At 35.4% G+C, this 25,170-nt stretch overlaps 1 protein-coding gene across 1 annotated transcript; it reads left to right on the top strand.

Moving 5' to 3' along the window:
* Window positions 1-914: 914 nt before the first annotated feature.
* On the top strand, window positions 915-24,567 carry MYCT1 (MYC target 1). The gene is made up of 2 exons (XM_082730034.1): window positions 915-1,123; window positions 21,801-24,567. Exons 1-2 carry the CDS (start codon window positions 1,072-1,074, stop codon window positions 22,310-22,312), a joined length of 564 nt encoding a protein of 187 aa, XP_082586160.1. The 5' UTR covers window positions 915-1,071; the 3' UTR covers window positions 22,313-24,567.
* The last annotated feature ends 603 nt before the right edge of the window (window positions 24,568-25,170 follow it).

The following is a 25,170-nucleotide window of genomic DNA, read 5'->3' as shown; positions in this document are numbered from 1 at the left end:
GTTGTTCGTTCCTAGAGTCACGCCCACAATATTCCCTGTGTGAATTGCAATTGCAATAAGTCACATTGACTTATTGATTCAATGTTCATTCATATTGACTGTCCTACCTTTTTTTTCTCTCCCCTTGGTAAAATTATTTTCAATATTTTCCATGGAGGACCAAAGTCATCACTTTTCTCAGACACCTCCATGAAAACCACTACTGTGATCATTGCACTTCCCCCTACAGCACTGAACATTCTGTTGCAATCAATGCTGGTATTCATGTTTCCCTTGCTTGGTTTTAAACAGGCTCTTTCAGTGTGGAAATCATCCTTCTCACACTTACATACCAACGAAAGAGTATTTTGTCATATTTAATTTTTATTAAAAATGAACATAAAAAAACAAAAAAAAATTAAACCTAAATTGCATTTTAGATAGATATTTAAGAAACGACATGAATAACTTTTCAAAATTAACATGCCGAATGGAAAAAAGAACCATGTTAAGAATTTTAATAGATAACTGAGATTTATAAAAATGGGTGTTAGGTAAAATTAATTAATTTTACTTGAATAGAATATGGATTTCCAGAACTTTCCACCCCACCCTTCTCAACTTACTGTACAAATCTACTTGTCAAGTGTTGGAAGTGAACTCTTTCTCTATCCTACATAAATTTAGCCCAGAGTGCTGCAGCTAAGAGTTTGGAATCTTCCTACGTATGTCAGTAGGAGTTAGAAAAGGAACAAGAAAAGGAGCCTCTTACCCCAAAAGCAGTTTGGAGGTGGCCCAGAGGAAGAACCTTAGTAATTTAGTTGAGGAAATGACGAGAAGGAAATTGTATCGTGTCTCAGGAACCATGTGGAATTCCAAGATAAGAAGAACAGTTGCTAATTTGAGTATAAAAGCAGGAAACATGATACACTTGTTTCCTTTTATGCAAACACAAGTATATGAGGGGTTGTGTGAAAATTATTTTTCTCTTGCTGAACCACAAAGACATAGAATCAAAGTGCTTCTTTTGGACATAACTGGCTTTTCTTTCTTTCTTTTTTTCTTCTGTCTCTTCTATTTCTTGTGGATATTATGGCTAATAACACAACAAGTTTAGGGAGTCCATGGCCAGAAAACTTTTGGGGTAAGATATTTTCTTTAACTGTTTTTAATTTAAAATTAGGATGCAGAAAATATACTGCATCATTTATTAAAACATTGAAAATCTCTGAGACATTTTGTTTACCATAAACTGATTATTTAATTTTTCATAGGTTTATTATAATAAGTATATTCATGTAAAATATCTTTAAAGTGGGTTATGAAGACACTCAAGAAGAATCTGGGCAACATGTACAGATTTTGGCTGGTGTTAAAAATATAATTAGGAAATACTGAGAATAAAAATGAGAAAAATAAAAGGTGGAAATAATTGTTTAGAATATGATAATGTGGGTTTTGTTGGAAAATTAAGTTTTATTTGTCTTAAGGTTATAAATTATATGTATTATATTAATGAAATCAAGAATAGAGGTTCCTTTAGCTTACTCTGTCAATGTTATACTTTTTAATTTCCAAAGTGAGTCAAAATAGCGAAATCTATACTTCAGGAGTGTGATGACACAGATAAAATAAGGAATCTTATAAAATTAGACGAAGAAAAAGTTGAGTACAAAAAGTTCACTGGAAACAACATCACATATAATATTAAAAGGAAAACTATCACAGGGGGAAAAAGAAGAAATATAAAAGTATTTTTTGGCTGAGTTCAGACACAGCTACTAGTTAGTTAGGCATCAACAGCAAGGTAAAGCTGAGGTTGAAATAACTAGTTTTTCAAGGCTAAAGAAGGGAAGGCCTAGGGAAGAAGGGCTAAGATGTAAAATAGGTAACTATTCTTGCATTCAGGGAAATTTTAAAAATAAGGGAGAAATTTCAGTTAAATTCAGAAAATTTTTTTTTAAAGGAGAAAATGGAGTTTCTGAAAAGATCAATAGTCTTATTTATTAATCCAGAGCAAGTTTTAAGTTCCCTCAGGGAACTATTTCATACTTTCTTTTGTGATTTGTGAGGATGCTTTGGAAACTATCAGTGAAAGTGAACAGCAGTGTTGACCGTCCCTAACAACCTCACCTAGCTGTCCGCCATCATACGAATGTGCATGAAGGGAATGAATTCTTTTTTTTTTTTTTTTAACCATCAACTCTTTGTGTTTGCTTCAGGTCTGGAAAGGAGGGATATTAGTGAATATCCTAATCTAATTATTAAAAAAAAATAGGAAGAAAGTAAGTTATGTTTGCATATTGTAAAGAATAGCTTTGGTGATAAGTAATTCCAGGTAGACACCAACACACAATACGTCTTAGAATTATGGAAGCCTTCCTTATATATTTGTTTTATATATATATATATATACATACATATATATATACACACACGTATGTCTTCCTTATATATATGATATACAATACACATCTTCATTTATAGAGAAAGTGAATGTATCAGACACACTGAACATAGCTAGAGTCTGTTTACACTATATTCATCATTACAAATTTTACTGTATAAATCATTCAGAAGTAAAGTAGTTCTTTCTGTAAAAATTAACCTGGTAAAGCCAGATACGTTTTTTTCCCAGACCATTTGAAGTTAAATTTCAAGTTTACTTGAGTAAAAGGAATTATTAGCCACAGACTGAAACACGCACAATGATTACAAAATGAACCTGAATTAATAAGAGAATGCTTAATTGAAGTCTATTTGCCAATCCTAAAAAACGAATTCTTTTTAAATATAAAAATTTGTGCTGGAGAAGGAATTAAAACTCATTGTTCCAAAGACAGTTGCTACTGTTTCTTTGTCTTAGTATGTGAATACAATGGAAAATAGTTGGAAATACTGAAAACCAGGAAGGGGAGTGTTACATTGATAAGCATTAACAAAACCAATACAAATATGTTGAACAGATATAGTGGGGATGATTTACGGAAAAATATGAAAGATTTAATTATTTCTTCTGGGATAAAAAAATATTAAGCGTAAAATGTAAAAATCTGAATGTAAATATACCACATGTAAAAATTTCCTAAGCTATAAATGCTGACTTTTTATATTTTTATTTTTTGTATCTAAATGGTTATCTGTTGTGATCACTGACTCCACAAATACATTATTTTGAAAACCTTATAGAGTACAATGTGCTGTCTATTGCACCCCAATTGTCTGATTGACATTTCAAATTTAGAGAAAAAAGAATAGTTGAGAAAAGTAAGACTTGTGCATTGAACCATATAAATTTCTCAAACTTAACACACTTAGGATATATAAAAAGTTTTCCAGATAAGATTTTTTTTTTGTTTTACTTTAATAAATGCTGAAAAATAAGATAATGATACCAGGTTAATACCAACAATCATAGCTTGCATTTTCATGGTAATCACCCACTAAAACTTACTTAATGGTGTGTAAGCATTAGAGTAATCAGTGCAAGAGGGAGCAAAAAAATTGGTTTGAGACTGACAACCCAGCGGAAGACCACCGTGTTTCCCACTTTTGCTTTCTGTAATGCATTTCCCTTCTCTATAAACATTCACCACCGAAGCAGCAAGAACCAAAACCTATAGAAGTTTGCTGCATCTCGCCTTTATGAAACAAGATAATAAGGATACACATGTATCCTTAACCTTGGTTATCTTTTTGATACTTAGAGTCCTAAAGAAAACATAGTTTTGGTTGAACTTCCTGTCTCACCATGCATTTTTTTTCTCTTGGCTTGCACTGTGAAAAATTGGGGGAATTATTGGTTCAGGGGCTTGCCTTCATTCATCTCATTTAATTCATAATAATTCTTATGAGTATTATGTCTGTCTTCAAGAATATCACACTCTTAGAGATTCTATCTTCTTATGTATATAAATATATGACTTTTATTATGGAGCAACACAAGACAATATATGGAAAAATGGCAACAATTGTTATGAGTGTTTTAAAAATGGCTGAGATGGCCCCAAAATCTTTCTTAGAAGAAAAAAATGAGGCTTTACCTGTTCCTATAAGTCAGATAAGGTTGAAAGAGAGAGATAATCCTTGGAAGGGCATTTTAGTCACTCATGTTCCCTACATTAACTTACTAACTCATTCACTTATCTCCGAATCCAGTTCATTGGTTTACTCTGAAGCATTGACTGACCCTCCTCTATATATTAGTCATTGGGTTAGGTGTTAGTGATACAAGTAAGGCATAGTTGGACAATTTCAGGGATTTTGGAAGAAATATTATCAGCCAATATGCAGAAGCAAAAACACACTATGTTCCTGGTGGTGATGACTTCAGGCGGATTTGTGTAAAGTTTTGAATGTCAGTGTAAAAGTTTAACCTGATTTGGCAAAATAATTTTGAATTTGATGACTTCAGATCTCCCTGTTTTCCTTTTCCTTAGGACTTTTCTGTAAGGTTGGAAAGGGCATAGGGTGGGGATGGGGGTTATATATTAAGAAGGGTATTGTTAGAAGAGGGCCTCTGATTCTTGATCCAGTTCTGGTCTTTGACGACATCTGCTGATGCCTAGTTCGCATCTGTCTTTAGGACTTTCCCCTTCCCTTCCTTGTCTCCACTGCTGAGGGCTCTTACCATAAAAATCTGGCTCCCGTGGTCCATGCAACATTTGTTAATGGAGTGGTTTTTCCTTTCTTTATGTCCCCTCTGGTCTACTGCCTTTCATTCAGATAATTGTCCATCTGTCTCAATGGTACAGAACAATATTGGATGCTCTCCCATAATCCTCAAGTTGTAAAAGCCTCTCGAGGTTGGGCTGTTTCTCTAGGTACTCTAGACTCCGATGTTCCGATGTCGACCATCCCCACTTCTACTTTGCGCATCAGATACCCAGGGTTTCTCAGAGGAGCCTGGCACCTTCCCCATTTGGACCCCAGAAAGCTAAGAATGGATACGAGCTTCTCTGGGATTCTCTAAATCAATCTGTAACTCATCATGGACAGAGACAGAGTGATGAGGGCTTCTCCAAAACCCTTACTACTCACATACTTTATAGCCCTTCTCCTTGTCTCTCCAGAAGTTTTTTGCACTGCTTCTGCTAATTGACTTGTTATGCACTGAATGTTTGTGTGATTCCCCTTCAAATCCATATGTTGAAGCCCTGACAGTGCAACAGATGGTATTTGGAGATGGGGAGGTAATTAGGTTTAGATTAGGTCGTGAGCATGGGGGCTGCCTGATATGTTTAGTGGCCTGAGGGAAAAAAAGGAAGAGAGATTGCTCTCTCTCCCAGTCTCTGGGAGTATGCACTGAGGAAGAGGTAAGTGAGGTCACCTGCAAGCTAGGAAGTTCTCACCAGCCCCACACCATGCTGGCACCTTGATCTTGGACTTCCAAGTCCCCAGGACTATGAGAAACAAGTGTGTATTGCTTGAGCTATGTAGACGATGGTATTTTATATAGGCTGCCATACTGACAAGGCTAGGACTCAGACTGTGGTTCATTTTTCCCAATACTGTACTTTATGGTGAAAAGATAAATTTTTGAGTCCTTTAGACTCAGCATTTTCAAACTCCAACCAACAAACAAAACAAAACACTCTTATCTCTTTCAAAATGTCTAGTGAATTACAGGAAAACAACTGGTTTTCGAGGTTTTTACTTATTTGCTTTCCTCTGTTTTATATATTTAATAATCCAGGTAGAAATTTTAAGCGTTAGTTTTTCTCTTTTTCTATGTATGCTTGCTAACGGTACTGATCCTCTCCAAGGTAATCAAAGAGATGAAAGGTTGTGGGTTGATTTCTTGGGGAATCAAGTGTCAAGGGGAGAAAACCTTGGCTAGTAGCTGAAACTGAAAACTCTATTCCTTAGCCGATAAAAAGCTGGCTTTTAAAAGTCTACCCCCAGCAGATGGGAGCAGGATGTTTCCAGAGAAACTGGGGACAGAGTGAGCTTACAAACTGGACATAAACACCCCAATGATGTCCTCTGTATTCCCTCCTCCTAAGTACTATTATTTACTATTATATTTCATATGTATGTCTTTAATTTGTTTTTAAAACTCTTGGACCTGTATGCATCATTGCATATTAAAACAGCCTACCAATTATTTCCCTTAACACAGTTACCTAGAAAGCTTGAAAAATAAGTGTTTACAGATGCTTCTCTATAAAACTGGTGCATCTGAGTTATGTAGAAAAATTTGAAAATGCATCTCTCACTGGGCTTCATGCTCAGAGATAATGATTCAGGAAGGATGAGCCTAGAAGCCTGTAACAGGACACTGACCTTGGAGTTCCTGCATCTACATTCATAAGAGAAATTTGTCTGTAATTGTCTTTTCTTGTGGTAGCCTTGTTACATTTTGGTATTAATGTTATGCAGGTCTCAAAACACAAGTTAGGAAGTGTTTCCTATATTTCTATTTTCCGGAATAGGTTGTGCAAGATTGGCATTATTTTTTGTTTAAATGCTTTAGAAAAGTCTCCATTATAATTATGCATAGCATTTTTAATAGGAAACTTTTAAATGATGGAGTCACCGTCTTTAACAATAGTGGATCACTTAGATTTTCTATTGATTCCTCTATTTGGTATGGAAATTTGTATTTTCTAAACATTTTCCCACTTAAATTTCCAATTATGTTGCCTTAAAGTTGTTTAGGATATTCTCTCATATGTTTTTCCAATATTTCCTTATGAAAATGTTAAAATATATAGAAATACATAAGGGTTTTTTACAGTGAATACCCATAAGTCTACCACTTAGGTTCCATCACTGGCATTTTTACAATGCTTTTTTAGTTCACCAATATATTAGTTTATATGTCAAAACAGACTGGAGATGTCCATATATTTTCTCTTAATTACATCAGTATGTATATCATTAATCAGAATTCAATACTTTTATTTTTTTTTCTCTTTAAGGTCAAATTTACCTACAATGAAATGTGTAAAATAAATAATAATGAAGTGCACAGATCATAAATGAACATTTGCTGAATTTTGACAAACATGTACACACCTGAGTAACTCAAACCCCAATCATAGTAAATATTATCACCAACCCCAAAAGTTCCCTAATTTCACATCCTGGTCAAGTCCTGTCTACACCATCCCCAGAAGAAACCATTATTTTGATTTTTTTTAAGAACAGATTAGTTTTGCCTGTGGTAGAACTTCATATAAATGAAATCATACAGTATTTACTCTTTTGGCTACTAAGAATAAAGCTGTAATAGAGATATTCCTGTAAAAGTTGCTTGTTAATATATGTTTTCATTATTCTTGATAACTTCCTAGAAGTAAAAATGCTGGTCATTGCGTTGCTGTATGTTTGATTTTACAAGAAATTGTCAAGCCTTTTTTCCAAAGTGGTTATGCAATTTACTTTTTACAACAATGAATGAAGATTCCAGTTTTTCGTATCTTTTCCAATAGCTCTTCTTTATTCTTAACCCTTTAGGTTATAGCTTTTCTGGTCAGTATTTACCTTACTGTGGTTTCAGTTTGTATTTCCCTGATGGCTAATGATGATGAGCGGGGGTTGGCAAGGTATGACTTACAGGCAAATCTGATGTATTGTCTGATTTTAAAGATTTTAAAGCCTAAAATATTTGCTACCAGGGTCTTCACAGAAAAAAAAAATGTTGATTCTTGACATTTAACATCCTCCATTGTGCTTATTCGTCTTTCAGTATCTATTTTGAAGAAGTGTCTGTTCATTTCTTTGACCCATTTTTACTTTCTTTACCTTTTCTTTGTTTTTGTTTTGTTTTGTGGTCTTTTTATTACTGACTGTGAAAGTCCTTCACATATTCTGGTTATGAGTCTGTTGTCATATATATACTTGTAAATGTTTTCTACCTGTCTGTGGCTTGCTTATTTATTTTCTTACATGTCTTTTGCTGAGCAGATTTAAAATTTTTCAAGTCCAATCTATCTACCTAGGTATCACCTATCTACTGTGTGTGTGTGTGTGTGTGTGTGTGTTTATTTTAAAGAAAATAAAAGAAAATAGTCTTTTCTATTTACACTGATACTGTTTCTGATGTTCTTTATTTCTTCTTGAAGATCTAAGTCTTTAATCTGATATTATTTCCCTTCAAGCTAAAGATTTCCTTGAACAAAGCTTTTAATTTAGAGCTGCTAAGGATGAATTTTTCTCCTACACCTGAAAGATTCTTTATTTCACCAGTATTCTTAAAGGATAATTTCCATAATATACAATTCTGGGTTGATTAGTTTTTAATTATTTTGAATTATGATTGTATCTTACTAGAGATTAGTAGTTAGTCCAATAATTAGTTTTTATGAAAATGATATTTCATTGTTATTGTTGTTTTTAATTTGGGTGCTTTCAGTTTATCTTTGATCTTCAGCTGTTTGATTATGACGTGAGTATGTATGGTTCTATATACAAATATATATATATTTTTCTTGCTTGGTATTTCTGAGACTCTTGAATCTGTAAATTAATTTCTTTCACTAACTTTGAAAAACTTCAGCCTTATTTCTTTGAATAGTTTTTACCTTCATTCTCTCTTTTCTTTGCTTTTGGTACTATAATTACACGTATATTAAATATTTTTATATTGTTTCATAATTCTTAGAGACTCTGTTCCCCCCACCAATGTTTTTTTTCTCTATTTTTCAAATAGTATAATTTCTATTATTTTATCTTTAAGTTTACTGACTCATTTCACTGTTATCTTTTTTAAAAGATTTTATTTATTTATTTTGAGAGAGAGAGTGGGCGTACACACGCATGCACACATGATTGAGGGAAGGACAGAAGGAGAGGGACTGAGGATCCCAAGCAGATTCCCTGCTGAGCACAGAGCCCAACTTGGGGCTCTATATCATGACCCCGAGAACATGACCCAAACTGAAATCAAGAGTTGGATGTTTGATTGACTGAGCCACACAGGTGCTCCTCTTCTCACTGTCATTTAAATTCAATGTTAGATTCATTGAGTGAATTTTTTTATTTTTGATATTCTTAGTTCCATTTGGTTCTTTTCTTTTTTAAAGATTTTATTATTTATTTCAGAGAAAGAGGGAGAGAGAGAGAGAGAGTGCAAGCAGGGAGAGCAGCAGGCAGATGGAGAGGGAGAAACAGGCTCCCCATTGAGGAGGGAGATCCCAGAACCCTGGGATCATGACCCAAGCCAAAGGCAGACACCTAACCAACCGAGCCACCCAAATACCTCCAATTGGTTCTTTTATAGAGCTTGTATTTTCTGCTAATATTTCCCACTTTTCATTCATTATGAATGCTTTCCTTCATATCATTGATCCTAAATATACAAGTTTAAAATTTTTATCTGTGAACTCCAACATCTGGTCATTTTAGGCTATGCCTTTGTTGACTACTTTCTCTCCCAAGAATGGGTCACATTTTCTTGTTTCCCCATATGTTAAGTACTTTTATACTGTATCATGGACATTTTGAATGGGCCTTTGGATTCTGCTGTATTACCTTGAAGAGTCCCCCCACCCCCCAATTTGTTCTCACAGGCAAATAACTTTGTTGAGAACTCAAACTACAAAAACCTATAAAGCCTGTCTTTTAGAAGGCCACTCAGGTATCAGTTTAGGACAGTTAATATTTTGATGTTCTCTAGCTGTGCTATTGGAAACATGCGATGTGGCTCTGGAGTCAGCTGTAAATATGGGAAATGCTTATCAATAAACTTTTGAGATCCTCTGCTGGCATTCTCTTTTCTAAGATCTTTCTCTCTCATATTTAAGCAGCTCTGGTTGCCACAATCTCTGTCTACTGTTTCTCCAACCTGGAAACACTGTAGGTTTTCAATTGGTATTTTACCTGCTGACATAATTAGGACTGGAAACTGTCCTGAGTTAGAAGTCTTGAAAACTGGGAAATTCGCCTACTGCTTGGTATTCTTGTCTTCCAAGCATCAACTTCTCTCTATGAGCTGCTTACATTTGATCATTTATTTATTGCCTTTAGGTAAGATTTTTTGAGGAGGAGGAAAGCATTGTTGTTTCCAGGGCTTAGTCCTTGTACCTGGAAAATCAGTCCATAAAAGCTAACTTGGAATCCTCTCTTCCTGTGTTTTCACTGCCTACACAATCTGTTCTAATTCCATCTTCTTAATTTCTGATATTGGTAATTCACTCCCCCTTCCTTCTCCTCGCGTCCTATCTTGATCATTCCTACCAGTAGTTAATCAATTTTTTATTAGGTTTTCTTTTTCATGGAAACCACATTTGGTTTTGATAACTCCGCCTCTTTGTCTCTTTCTTTTTTTCTTTGTTTTATGTCATTACGTTCTGCTTTCTTTTAATTATTTACTGTGTTCCATTTTACTTGTGTTTTTTTTTTTTTTTAAAGATTTTATTTATTTATTTGAAAGACGGAGATCACAAGTAGGCAGAGAGGCAGGCAGAGAGAGAGAGAGAGGGAAGCAGGCTTCCTGCGGAGCAGGGAGCCTGATGCGGGGCTCGATCCCAGGACCCTGAGATCATGACCCGAGCTAAAGGCAGCAGCCTAAACCACTGAGCCACCCAGGCGCCCCCATTTTACTTGTGTTTGATTTAGCTGTTTTTGTTAGCTTCTTGGTATAGAAGCTTATATCATTGATTTTTCAGCCTTTCTTCTTTTTATGTGTATGCCTCTAAAGCTACACGTTTTCCTCTACACACAGCTTTTGGTGTATTTCACCAAATATGAAAAATATTTCATATTTTTAATATAATTCAGTTAAAATATCTTCTGACTTTCATCAGATATTTTTATTTCATTACTTTTATAGGTTTCCATTATTTGTTGAAAATTTTCAACTTGTTATGTATTTTCTTTAACATATTAACTCAGTTATCTTAATATTTGTGTCTGATAACTGTAATATCTTGATAATTTATAGTTATTTTTCTATAGTATACTTGTTCTCTTAGTTTCTGCTCCTTTGATCTGGTCTCTTGGAATGCTTGTAATTTGTTATTTATGCTCAGTATCGTTTTGGGCATTGTAGAAACAATTTAAGGCCCTGAATAAGACTATCTTTTTCTAGAAGGAATTAATCTTTCTTCTGGAGTTAGTTGCGGTCATTTCATTTTATTCGAATCTGATCTGATATGTATTTGGATCTGATATGCATTTCGACCTTGGTGAGGTCTGCTCTTTCTCTTAATTGCTATCACTGTTAGGGAGTTAGCTTTGCAGGGGCCCTATTCAGTGTCTGGAATGTTCCCAGAGTCCATCTTCCTTGGCAGTTCTTAACTCCAATTTTTGTTTTCCAAATCTACTTAAATTTCATAGAATTCTACTCAGATTTTTTGCCTCTCTTTATAAATTATTGTTACATGAGTTTTTTTTTTTTTTTTTTTCTCCTGGAATCTGTTCTTATGAGTTAGCAGTTTTGGCAGGTCTTTGATAGCTTCAAACAGATTTAAAAAAATATATTTTTAAAATTTATCTTTGAATTATTCTCAGTGTTTTTTCTATAGGTTAATTAATCATGTATATAAAAAAGGTGTGCTACAGTCTTCCTTTTGAATTTACTTTGTACTCTAGTAATAGTGTTGACTAATTATATTTCAAATATGGCTTATACTCTATGCCTTTAGTCAAACCACTTACAAATCATCCGGGCTTTTGCTTATTTGACCCACAGTCATGCACAGAAAACAACTCAAATCTCATTTCTTTCATCAAGCTTTTTCTAACCATTCTCGATGTAAGTTATGTTATCTTTCATTTGTAATGACATTTTTATAGCCCATGATGCTTACCTATCTAATTTACTTCTAAAATATAGTATCTGAGTCTAGTTTCTATCAATCTTGAAGGAAAAGGAAAACCAAGAGTGCATATTAGGCATCAGAGGTGGGACAAGATGAAATTTTAAATAGGGTGATCAGGGTAGGCCTAAATAAGAAAGCAACTTCTGAGTGAAAACTTGAAGTTAGCCCTGGTGATAGCCAGGGAATTTCAGGAATAGATTATTACCAGTCAAAGCCTTAGGTCAGGAGCACATCCAGTGTGTTTAAGGAATGGTGTGGATGGAGCGAAGACAGAAGAAGAGTAAAAAATGAGCACAGATAATTGAGAAAAAGTCCAATTGGAACTTAAAGAACATTTTTAGAAGTTTGCTTTTGCCCTGGGAGAAGTGGAGAAAAAAAACGGATGTGATTTGACTTATATTTTCAAAGGTTTAGTCTGGCTACTGTATTAAGAATAGAGTGTTGCTGGGGGCTGAAGGCGATGATAAAAGCAAGAAAACCAGATAGACCATCTGAATATTTCAGTTCAGCTGTGGCGGGCACTTAACTCGGGAGATAACAGAGTTAGATAAGAAAAGTTGAATATTGCATGTATTGTAGGAAAAAACCAAATGGGATTTACTGGTAGATAAGCTACACATAGAAAATACGTAGTCTTTGTTTACTTTATTATAATTAATTGAGTTTTCTATTATGTTATTCTCTAAAATATTATTGTCAAATTGTTATTTTAAGAATATTAAAAATTCTTATTATTGCATGAACCATCCTCCTATTACTCTACAGTACCAAGAACAGGAGAACTTGCTTTAATATTAACAGAGCTTCTAATTCTTAGAATTGCAAAAGGTTTCCTGAATTGATCAGTGTTCCATTCTGTTGACGCTGATAAAATCACTTTCAGATACTGGAACAGTTCAATAAAAGACCACTAGATGGTGACCTCTACTAAATTTTAATGCTATGAACAGCCTCTGAAGCATTGATTTGATGTCCTGAAAGCCAGATGCAATATTAGAATCTTGGAATTGAAAGACACTATAGTGGCCATTACTATTAGGTCAGGAAGGGTCAAATGACTTGAGTACGTTCTACAACTATTAGTAGAAAGAGTTATTATTCATTGAGGATTTAGGTACCAGCCCTTTGTTATTTGTATAGACACAGGTTACAAATCAGGATAAGGATATCTAATTTATATGACTTACCTTACTGATGTTAAAATTTGTTCCTTTTGTTTTCAAAGGAAGACCTGAATTTTTAGGCCTGAATTTTTAAGCATAATTGTTTTGGTCTCATAAATTGCATTATATTGTAATTATATGAAGTAAAATTATGGCTAACTTTTCCTTCCCTAAGATTATTGATAAATAAGAAGGCAAAATATGCTTTAAGAAAAATATCTGAGCCATTGTATTTTTCAGGTACATTTTTTTAATAGTACCTTTAGAAAAAAAAGGCTTCCAGGGGCGCCTGGGTGACTCAGTGGGTTAAAGCCTCTGCCTTCGGCTCAGATCATGATCTCAGGGTCCTGGGGCTCAGATCATGATCTCAAGCTCCTGGGATCCAGCCCCACATTGGGCTTTCTGCTCAGCAGGGAGCCTGCTTCCCTTTCTCTCTCTGCCTGCCTTTCTGCCTGCTTGTGATCTCTGTCAGATAAATAAATAAAATCTTAAAAAAAAGAAAAAAAGGTTTCCAAAATTTATTACCAAAATCTGCCAGAATGGAATTATATATATGAAAATTTAAAGCTGTAAAGCCAATAGATTCTGTTTTCATTATATATTTTCTTGATTCTAGTTCGATTCAGAAAAATTATTAACTCCAGTTAAATTTTTAAAAAATCCCTATGAAAGACCATTCTGAAACAGGCTATACTAAAAATTATGGTTCGAACAGATAAAGGGTATTAAGAAGACATTTACCTTGATGAAGACTGAGAAATGTATAGAATTGTTCAATCATTACACTGTACACCTGAAACTAACATAACACTGTATGTTAATTAAAGTTAATAAAAAATTTAAAAAACACATGACTTGGCATTTCTTTCTGATTGCTTTTCCCACTTGTTTTTGCAGTTTTGTTATTTAAAGGAGCTTAACAAGACAAGCTTTTTACCAGTAGTTCAGCAAGTTTTAGAGACTCATGTCATTACTAACATTTGTAACTATTAAAAAATTCTGCACATAGAGCAATGGCATAAGAATTAGGACGATAATTTCTAAACAGAGATCTGACTGACTTTATGGTTTAGGAAGCCATTTTCATGGTACATGCACCAACTGAACAATGAAAATTAAGCAAATCCATATCAAAAGGAGTATGGTTTTTTAAACGTTATTTTTATAAGTTTTGTAAGCTCCATCTTATTTTATATTCATTGAAAATGTAACTCATTTATTATTAATGTATATATAGTGTTCTCATGATTGTCATGTACATTTAAAGTTTATTATTTAATCTTTTTCAGGTATCTATATAACCCTAGATAGTCTACTTACAATAGTAATATGGTATTTTGAGTCATTATTACCTATCCTGCCTACCATTTCCCCAAATTTAGATTGTTTTCTTTTTTTTAAATTTTTTAAAAATTTTTTATTGATTGATTGATTGATTTTTTTAAAAGATTTTTATTTATTTATCAGAGAGAGAGAGAGGGAGAGAGCGAGCAGAGGCAGACAGAATGGCAGGCAGAGGCAGAGGGAGAAGCAGGCTCCCTGCCGAGCAAGGAGCCCGATGTGGGACTCGATCCCAGGACGCTGGGATCATGACCTGAGCTGAAGGCAGCTGCTTAACCAACTGAGCCACCCAGGTGTCCCTAGATTGTTTTCTTATATTTAATATTATAGTATCTTAAATGTTATAGATAATATAGCTCTACCATGTTAAATACTATATTTAATATTTTATTAAATATATTTAGTGGTACTTTATATGATGGCACGGATGATAGCTCTACCATGTTAAATATTATATTTAGCATTATAATATCATAAATATTATAATACTATATATAAATATTATGTAGCCATAAAGAATCATCATTTAAAATAGATTTCTTGTCAGATTGCTCTCCTAGAAATACTGTTCTAGTTCTAGTGTCACCAAAATAATCCTTTTACCCACAAAACTGAAATTTTTCACTTAAGAAGATTTTGATGGTTGAACATACTCTTTAACCACTGGTCTACTGGAGTTTAAATGTTACTCTTGTTTTCTTATGTCAGAATAATGTATTTTGGAAATCAAACAGTGACCTGGCACGGAAATCTATTTCTTACTCCATGTCTTTTGGTTGCCTTTGCTAATTTTCTCAATTTAATAGAGAAGACATTATTTTACTTTGAATCTACATTTTAAAAGTTTCTAATTTTTTTTTTTTCTTGAAACAGAACCTTATGCTATTTTTCAGTAAAGAGAAACCATTCGGAACAGTTTATTTGTTAGGAGAGACAGTGATAGAGAACCTCAAAGGGTATAAACACTGAAGCCTTGCATAGAAACTCCTGGAACCCTTAAATGCTTCTTTACTGGATAACTGAATCTATTTTCTCTTTCAAGATTCTAGTTTTATCTCCATTTAGTTGAAATGAAGTGAATGTATCTCTTTAATATCATATGTTATGTCTGCTTGTATCCTGAAATATTTAGAATTCTCAATCAGACTCCAGCGTTTACATTGCTTTATACATAAAAGCAGGGGCATATACTTTGCAAACGAGTATTTGTCTTCGCATTTTACGTCATACATAAGTAAAAGCAATAGTCCCCTGATCAGTGCTAGTTGTCAGTATTCAGTTATTAAAATACACTAACTTAGTTCTACCACATAAACTTTAGACACTATTTCAATATCAATAAAGTTGGGATTCAGAGCAAAGACATTTCTAAGAGTTAGTTTTTGCTGCAAACCTTTATCTGTAATTCTGTATCTGAAGTTTATATTTAAAATTCTCCAGTAGAGGCTGTTGATCCTGGAGAATATATGTATAGAATGCATAATACTGCTTTAGCACAATTTCCCCATATATTTCTGTTTGTAACAGGTTGCCAAATCTAGTATTGAATTGGGGTGCCTGGGTGGCTCTGTCAGTTAAGCATCAGACTTCTGGCTCAGGTCACGATCTCAGGATCCTGGGATTAAGCCCCGTGTTGGGGTCCCCTCTCAGCAGGCACCTGCTTGTTCCTCTGTCCCTCCCCCTGCTCATGCTCTCTCCTCTCAAATAAATAAATAAATAAATAAAATCTTTAAAAAAAACCTGGTATAAATTGATATCTTTTTATGCATTTTAAATTCTTCACTGTTTCTGACAATGAACTTAAGAAATAAAGTATTTCCATTATGGGGCTGTGTGGGAATTATGTGATATAATGCATGAAAAGTAGTGCTTGCGACCTATAAATTAATTAAATTAGAAACATACTATAGTAGTTTTTAAATTTTTTATTAAGATTATTTATTTCCTTATTTGACAGAGAGAGATCACAAGTAGGTAGAGAGGCAGGCAGAGAGAGAGGAGGAAGCAGGCTCCCTGCTGAGCAGAGAGCCCAGTGCAGGGCTCCATCCCAGGACCCTGAGACCATGACCTGAGCAGAAGGCAGAGGCTTTAACCTACTGAGCCACCCAGGTTCCCCAAACATTCTATAGTGTTTTACAAAATAATGAAATAAAAACAGGGTTGCATCTTTTATATAAATTATATTCTTCCAAATATCAAAAATTTCCTAAAGCTTTGATTCAAACTTTCTGGGGTTTTAAATTTGGTCCAAATTTAGAAGGAACTTATAGTTTACCTACTAGGTCTGTACCTAATGCATTGTTTTCCTATTCAAAAGTACAATATTTGGATGAACTGGAGTTTATTATTCATTCATTATTCTAAATAGGAAGATAATATTTCTGAGTGATTTTGTTCAGACTCTTTGATTCAAGTGTTTCTCATCATAATTAACTCATGGTTTCTCTGGGGTATAAATTATAAATAAACTTTTCCAAGGATGACTGATCACTTAAAAACACACAATGAAGGGGGTACCTGGGTGGCTGGGTGGGTTAAAGCCTCTGCCGTCGGCTCAGATCATGATCTCAGAGTCCTGGGATCGAGCCCCACATCGGGCTCTCTGCTCAGCAGGGAGCCTGCTTCCCCCCTCTCTCTCTCCCTGTCTCTCTGCCTACTTGTGATCTCTCTCTCTCTCTCTCTGTCAAATAAATAAATAAAATATTTAACAAAAAACCATACACACAATGAGGAATTATTCAAATTATATGCAATATATCTTACAGAAACAAAGATTGCCAAAAACTCACCGAAGTCAGGTAAAATTAGTTTCTTTTCTTAAACCAAAGTGCTAAATTTTGTAAATTGCCTGGACTCATTTGAAAAGAAGACGAAGGACTTAGTTCTATGAAATATTTGAGTAGTTCGTGATTTTTATTTATTTTCTAGAGCAATTAAAACATTTTTCAGTGAAGTATAGAATTTATGTAGCCATTACAAGTGACCAAATCTTAATGGAAATTTAATGTTAATGATCACAATAACAAATAAAAATGAGCAAATCTATTCTCTCATAAACTTACATAAAGTAGTAAAGGCATATAAGTATCATAAAGTGAGCAGATACTTAACACTTCCTAAAACATTATGGTTTAATCTGATTATCAAGTTTCTGCTAGAATATAACATCATAGTTGAGATCTTAGGAGCAGAATTCTCTGTACCTCAGTTTTCAACCCCACTGCCCCCGACCATGTATTATTTCTAGTGCATTAGAAAGTATAATACTTTGGAATAATTTTTAGATTCTTTTTACTTTGGGTCTCTCATGACCAACTTTTTCCCTTCCTATTTTTACTGTCACTTCCCAGACTAAGTCATTATTACTATTGCATATCTGAAGCATGGCAGGCATGTCCAGACTTGTTTTACTATCCACCCTGCTCTGGGCCTGGGTCTATCTCATTTATTGCTACTAGCTCTATATTCTGTCCTTCCTAATGGGTCGCTTTGCTTAACCCTCTGTTTTGCTTGTCTTGCCTGAGCAGAGACACTGAACTTTCTGGAGAGGCACTCATGACTTTCCATCATCTGACTTCAATCTGCTCTGGGCATTGAGGCCCACAGCACTCTCACTTCAGGTTTCAAGGACATTTTTCTTATAGATTAATCTATATAAGTCTGCATAAGACTTGAAGAAAGTCTCACAGAATGTAGAAAACTCCACCAAAGCTAAGACTTGCCTATAAACTTAGCATTACTTGGTATCTAGTGGGTGCTTTATATGTTAAACAAATTAATAGATAAATGTCTTTGGGGCATGTAGCCAGGACTTACTTAGACCTAAAATTCTCTTCTTGGATTCAGCACTAGCATATTGTTTTGTGTCCTCAAACCTCCCAAATTTGTCCTTCTTTGTTTCCTTTTTTACTTCTGCCACCTGTTAAACTGTGATTTTCCTGGAAGTCTATTCTCAACTCACTTCTATAAATGCACTCTTACTTTTAGTCAAAGTGCTTTCCATGGATGGCAGCAAGTCTCCTGGAGCACGGAGAGTCCCAGTTCTGCTTCTCTTTAAGCTCCATATTTATGTAACCCTAATTCCAAATGAGTATCTCAAGGGCATTCAAGTTTAGCATCTTCCAATACCAACTTCGCCTTGTTCCATAACCTGACATTTCTCCCCGGTTTGGATGCATGATATTCGTATCCACTCTCACCTGCCCATGTCAAAGTCCCAGGAATCATTCAGGTTCCTTCTTTCCTCCGTGCAGCAGGGTATGTTTTTATTGGTGGACTTTTATTTTTAAAGGATGGAGGTGGGGAGGAATTATGTGTCCTTTTTTCCTAATTTTTTTTTTTTTATCTTGAAAGATCCTAAATTTTCCCCTCTTCTCTTCTTCATTGTGTGGTTTCCAAAAAGCACCTCTCCTTTTCTTTTTCAGTTTTTAACAGAAAAACATAATTTTTTTTATTGAGACATAATTCACCTTTATTGAGACATAATTCGCATCTTATATAATTCACCCATTTAAAGGATATGATTAAATGTTTTTTTATAGTCACAGAGTTATGTGACCATCACACCCATCTAATTTGAGAACATTCTACCCTTCAAAAAGAAACCTCTGGCTGTTAGCAACCCCTCCCATTCCTTTCCACCCCACCCACCTGCCCTAGGCAATCACTAATCTGCTTTTGCCCTAGTTTTCCTCATTCTGGACATTTCCTGTAAATGGAATCCTACATGATGTAATCTTTTGACTGCACACTTTATCCTCTTCTTCCTCGGGAAGGATTACTTTCCAAGCCTGCTTCCTCACGTTCCTGCGTACATCTATTAGTCACTTTACTATAGTTGTTGTCTTCAGAGAACAGAGTATGTTTTCATTATATTCACACTTTTTCTGAAATTGTCACTCCTCTCAGTGAAGACTTGAGGTAGAAGCATGGAGGAGAATGTACTGGTACCTGTTTTATCAGTTTACTTTCTAGGTAACTTGAAATTTGGATGTTCTTTGTCGTCTAATTATGCTGAAGGCCTGGGTTTTGTATAGTTCTATTCATGCATCTTGTTTTCAGAAGAAATATTGGGAAATCCTGATTCACATGGCTGACATTGTCTTGGCAATCCAAAATTCCTACAACTTCCTTTTCAGTTTCCAAATATTTGGAGCACTGATAGTTACAAGTTAAATTTGAATGTTACTATATAACCAATAAGTCTGATTTTAGTTTCTGACTGTATTTATTCTTTATTTGCTTTTTCCAGATAAAGCCTGTTGCAAGAGGTTGCATTTGAAGGCTGAGTCAATATTATTTTTATGAGATACATTTTGGAAGGACAGTAATTGGTTTAGCAGAGCTGTTCTAAGTCATCTTGTAATTAGGAAGTCATCTCCCTATTGTAAAAAATTTATTGTTTAGATTTGATACAATCAACTGTTTCAGAGGAATTTGATATAAGTATTTGTGAAAGTAGAACAAAACATACGTAGTCTGGACACAGAAGATAAATGTGACAATATAAAGTGTAGGAACACCAAATATATACTAATATAAAGGAACAATGATTTTTCTTATGTATGATTGTTTGGTCTCATAAATTTCATTATACTGTAATTATATGAAGGAAAATTATGGCTCACTTTCCCTCCCTGTATTTATTAACATTGGTTGGTTTTGCTATTTCTGTATTACAGATTTTCTATATATTACCCTAGATTACAACAAAAAACTGAAAAAAAACCCCTTGGTATTCATAAAATCTAACTTTCTCATTTAAAAGCTAAGGAGTCCAAACAAATTTCCTAAATATCACACTATATGTTAGCGATAAAGCTGACTTGAGAACTCTGAATTGGTTAGCTTTTTCTGTGGAACCAAGTACCCCAAAACATAATAGCTTAAAAATATTATTTATTTAGTTCACAATTCTGTGGGTCAGGAGTTTGGACTGGGATCAGCTTCATAGATTTTCTACTGGTTTTCCCTCATGGGCCACAGTCAGTTGTGTGGTTAACAACTGAATTATCTAGGATGACCCCTTCATGTGTTTGGAGGTAGCAGGCTGTTGGCCAGGGCAATAGTGGTAACTGGTCCAATGTGTCTCTCGTCCTCAGTAGGCTGGGCTTGTTTAGATGCCTGGCAGTTACAGGGCTTCCAAGAGCATCAAGGGCAGAAGCTGAAAGACCTCTTGAAGCTTAGTCTTCATTTTGCGGTTTCATGTCCATCCCCTCTTACTGGCCAAAGCAAGGGGTGAAGCTGGCCCAGCTTTGAGGGGTAGAAAATAGACTCTACCTCCTGATGGGAGGAGCTTCAAAGCACGTGTATCCCTTCTCTTGCTTTCCCACTCTCAAAACCCGGCTTAGCTAATTTCCAGTCCAGGGTCATCTCCATGCAGAATCCCTAGATGAGCAATTAGATAAGACAGCTTCCCTCTTAACATTAAGTAGAAGACAGAAGACAGAAACTTGAGTCTTTATCCAAAAAGCAGTACTTGAAATGAATCTTGAAAAATAGGTTTTTCAGAAAGAAATTTAAAACTCGTGTCTAGGCAGAAAGAAAAATAGATGGAAAGGAACAGAGTTTCAGAGAAAAAGCCAGGCTTTGGGAGAGTGGAGTGGAGGGTAGGGAAATGTGAATTATAAGGCTGAATGGGTTTTCTAACATCCAGAGTTTCTTTACATTCAGCGCAGTGGCTCTGCTATGAAGCTTTTCTCAAAAATATGTTTTCAGTTCACAAGAAACAGTAAGTTAGAATTTCCATTTTGGGAAAACAACTCCCCTGCCCCTGAACAGGAAATCCGGACAAGTACAAGTTCTGTGAATTGAAGGATACTGATGTATAGCAGAGATTCTATGGATTCAGGAGATAAAAATTTCGTTAGCACAATGAGGGCATGACAGCAGCATGACCTGGAACTGGTGGTCCAAGAAAGAGCACAGGAGTCTGCATAGGTCATGCCGTCAGTGAGTCAGAGATACAGGGTACAGTCCCGGAGCTCAGGAAATCAAACATAAATCAGTCAGCCAACCAGATGGTTCTAGCTCATCACTTCCTTCTCAGAAGCAGGACAGGAAGTGAGACATCATGAAGCCCGCAGGTGGAAGACATCACTGGGGTCGATGAAAGCAGACAGGAAAAAGCAAAGTCCAATTTGACTACAAAATCCTTTATCAATTTCTGGCGCCTTGTTACCGCTATAACTCAAAAGGAAATTTGGACTGTATTTGCAGCCTTATAAAAATGTATGAACTAAAGAACAGCCTTTAAAGAAAAGACTATTTTTATTATTTATTTCTTTAGGTGAGAAAATAGCAAAAGCAACGGGAATGCTACTGCTAAACATGTCATTTTATATCATTTTGCTTTAAAGAATGCAAACATATCAGCTGATATTCATATGCGTCTAGCACTGTCTTTTAATTTCCTAATTCAGAATGTTTCAACAGAGCACACGTTCCAAAGTTGCTATTTGTGCTTTGCCTTGTGTTTTTCATGGAATGCCTATTTACAAATTAAATTACCTCTTTGATTTTTTTTTTTTTTTTTGCTTGTTTGTTTCAGAGGATGTCCTAACGTCCTTCACAGTGTCCATTGCAATTGTGCTCATCATCGCAGGATTTATCTGGGCTCTGTTTGTTTGCTTGTCCCGAAGAAGAGCCAGCGCCCCCATCTCGCAGTGGAGCTCCGGCCGGCGATCGAGGTCTTCCTACCACCACGGCCTCAGCAGAACTGGGTTTTACCGCCACAGTGGCTGCGAACGGCGGAGTAACCTCAGCCTGGCCAGCCTCACCTTCCAGCGACAAGCTTCCCTGGAGCAAGCAAATTCCTTTCCAAGAAAATCAAGCTTCCGGGCTTCCACTTTCCACCCCTTTCTGCAGAGTCCCCCACTCCCGGTGGAAACGGACAGTCAGCTGATGACGCTGCCGGCCCGCAGCACGGTTCCCGCCGCCGGCGCTTCGCACAGTCTGGGCCGCCCTGATTTCCACTGGTCCAGTCACAGCCTCCGCATGGGCTTTTCCGCACCGCCGCCCCCTGCCTATGAGTCGATTATAAAGGCGTTCCCAGATCCCTGAGGACCGTGCTTTGGTTTGTTTCTTCCTTCACTTGTCTTTTACTGACACAAAATTGCAACCAGGCTACACGGAATTATGAGCGCGTGGCCCAAACAGCTCACGAGTTGCCGAGCTGAGTTCACGCTTCCTAAGTTGGACATTACAATGTAAATCATAGTTTCTTTGAATACGTGTTTTCCTTCCTCGTGACTCACAAAATAGTGATATTTTCCAAATAGTTATCTATTTATGTATTTTGTACTCAACGTGAAGGTTATTCAAGACAGTGATTCTTACCTAAGACTCAGCTGTGATACAGAATATATGTGTGTGTATACACATATATATATATTTTAGACTAAAATAATTAAAACTTCAGATATTTGTGGTTTACAATCCTCATCCACTGTCCGATGTGACTATAAAGGGAAAAAAGTCACTATGTCACTTTTTAAAAATAAACCTATCCTAAGGAATTCTAATTTTACTGTCTTTAGAATGACATGAATCATCTGACAAACCTGGATTTTTAATGGATTATATGAGCATAAAAGTGACAAAACAGAGATTTTAAGTTTCTTTCATGGGATTCATTTTTGAGAGGTGTGGGGACCAAGCGAAGAAAGGGAATCTCTGTGGCTGTTACAGAACACTTCAGTTTGTTTGTTTGTTTGTTTTTTAATTTGACAGAGAGAGAGAGAGAGATCACAAGTAGGCAGAGAGGCAGGCAGAGAGGGGGAGAAGCAGCCTCCCTGCTGAGCAGAGAGCCTGATGGGGGACTCGATCCCAGGACCCTGAGATCCTGCCCTGAGCTGAAGGCAGAGGCTTAACCCGCTGAGCCACTCAGGCCCCCAGAACACTTTAGTTTTGACACTTACCACCCCCCCCCCCCCCCCCGCCTCTTTGTGCCTTTCCCAAGAATTGCTACCTACATCACTGAGGCAAAACCCATGGCTTTACTAAAAGGTGTTAACTTTTCTTCACTGTTGCAGTTATGTTGTTAGAAAACAACAGCAAATCCAATTCATTGACCTAAAAACAAACTTCAACACTGAGCTTACATTTTTCCTAAGGGATAAATTGTATTTCTTAGATCTAAATCTAGCAATTGGGAAAGCACTTTATCTAGGGACTTTCTCCTGGAACTTCACAAGCAAACAAATAATGGTTCGTAGGGAGAGAGTCTGTCATGAAATACAGGTTATAGCCATGAAGAATTCTCCTTCCTGGATCGACTCATCAGGCATCATCCCTTGTGTGCTTTCTTATGAATTTCAACCTCAGATCCTATGAACAGTCTTTGTACAATGATTAGACCATGTCATATGGTCCTTGGTGCAGACAGTTACTTAACGAGTCTGCTTCCACAGAAAGCCACCCTTATAAAGAAAGGTACATTCCCAAATATGGGTGCCGGAGGGCTTCAGTGGCAAATGCCTGTGGCTACCCCTTTTCACTTATGGACACGCATTCACTGCAGTATTATTCAAAAGGCCTGTGGTTCATAGCTGATATAGTGACTAGCGAGCTTATTTTGCTGTTTGTTTATTTCTCTGAATATTGGGATTTCTAGTGAAGAAAAATGTACTCTCATTTTGGTTTCTGTAATGCAGTGCTCACAGATATTGTGTCTATGTATGGCTCAAGAATGTAATAATTTCTATGTAGTGAGAGATTGTGTATAGCATTTTCTTTAATATTTGTATTTAGCGTATATTTTCCATTGTTCCTCAAGGACAAGTATTCTTAATGATGCCTATAGATTGATGCTCTCTAATGTAACAGAAAGAAAGAAAGAAAGAAAGAAAGAAAGAAAGAAAGAGAGAGAGAGAGAAAGAACAGCTTACAAGATAACCAATTTGTTGTAAGTTGGTTTTTAACAAATTCAGCAATTGTCATATAGCCATGTAAGATTTCAGGAGAGCATTAACTTAGTAACAAGGCTATCCTTTGCTTGCATATCATCCTTAATGTTTAATATGAGAAGTAAGCCAAATGTATGGTTTTTGTCTAGAATTTATATTGGGAATAAAAATTGCTTTCTATCTCTCAAATTAGGAAAATGGGAGTATCTTCTGTGAATTTAACCATCTGGCAGAATTGTTGCTACCCCTCTCCCCAAGTTATGGAACAGTCAAAATGAATATTTTATAAATATTGTGCAATTTATGAAATGTGTCATTAAAACAAACGAGGGACTATTTAAGTTGTATCTGTTTAATTTGAAATGTTTAGTTGATTATGAAATAAAATTAAACTGATGTCAGTTTTGATTCGCGGTTTATGTATTGAGTGACCTGTGAATATCTTATATTTACTTTGGTATTTTAACCTAATCTAGATCATTCTTTATCAACTCTTGAGACGCAAATTTTATTTTATATAAAAATGTGTAACTAAAAACAAGTAAGACCATAAATAAATAGAATAAGATGTTTTAATTAATAATGCAGATAGATGATGAGTATGCTTTTGTTGAAAACATTAATTTAGATTGTATATTTTCAAATATAAAAATTCAGTATTATCAACTGTAGTCACCATGCAGTACACTACACCCCTAGAACTCACTGTTTTATAACAGGAAATTTGTATCTTTTGACCACCACCCATTTCACCATCCCCTCACTTCTGGCAATCACTAATATGCTCTCTGTATCTATGAGTTTAAATAAACATTTTAAATACAGAGAATATTAAAATAAGAGGAGTTTAAAATGTTAAGCAAATCCAGGAAACAGAAAAGGAACGCTTTTGTATGCAAAAGGGATGGAATGAATTACAAAGAAACATATTAATAGCTTTGATTATCTGAGAAATTCTGTAATTATGTCCATCAAAAGATAAATTTATCCAAAATTTAAAAGCAAGAAGGAGGA

Source organism: Mustela nivalis (assembly GCF_964662115.1).
Source record: "Mustela nivalis genome assembly, chromosome: 5".
NCBI classification, from domain to species: domain Eukaryota; kingdom Metazoa; phylum Chordata; class Mammalia; order Carnivora; family Mustelidae; genus Mustela; species Mustela nivalis.
This window is presented reverse-complemented; position numbering and strand designations above follow the sequence as displayed.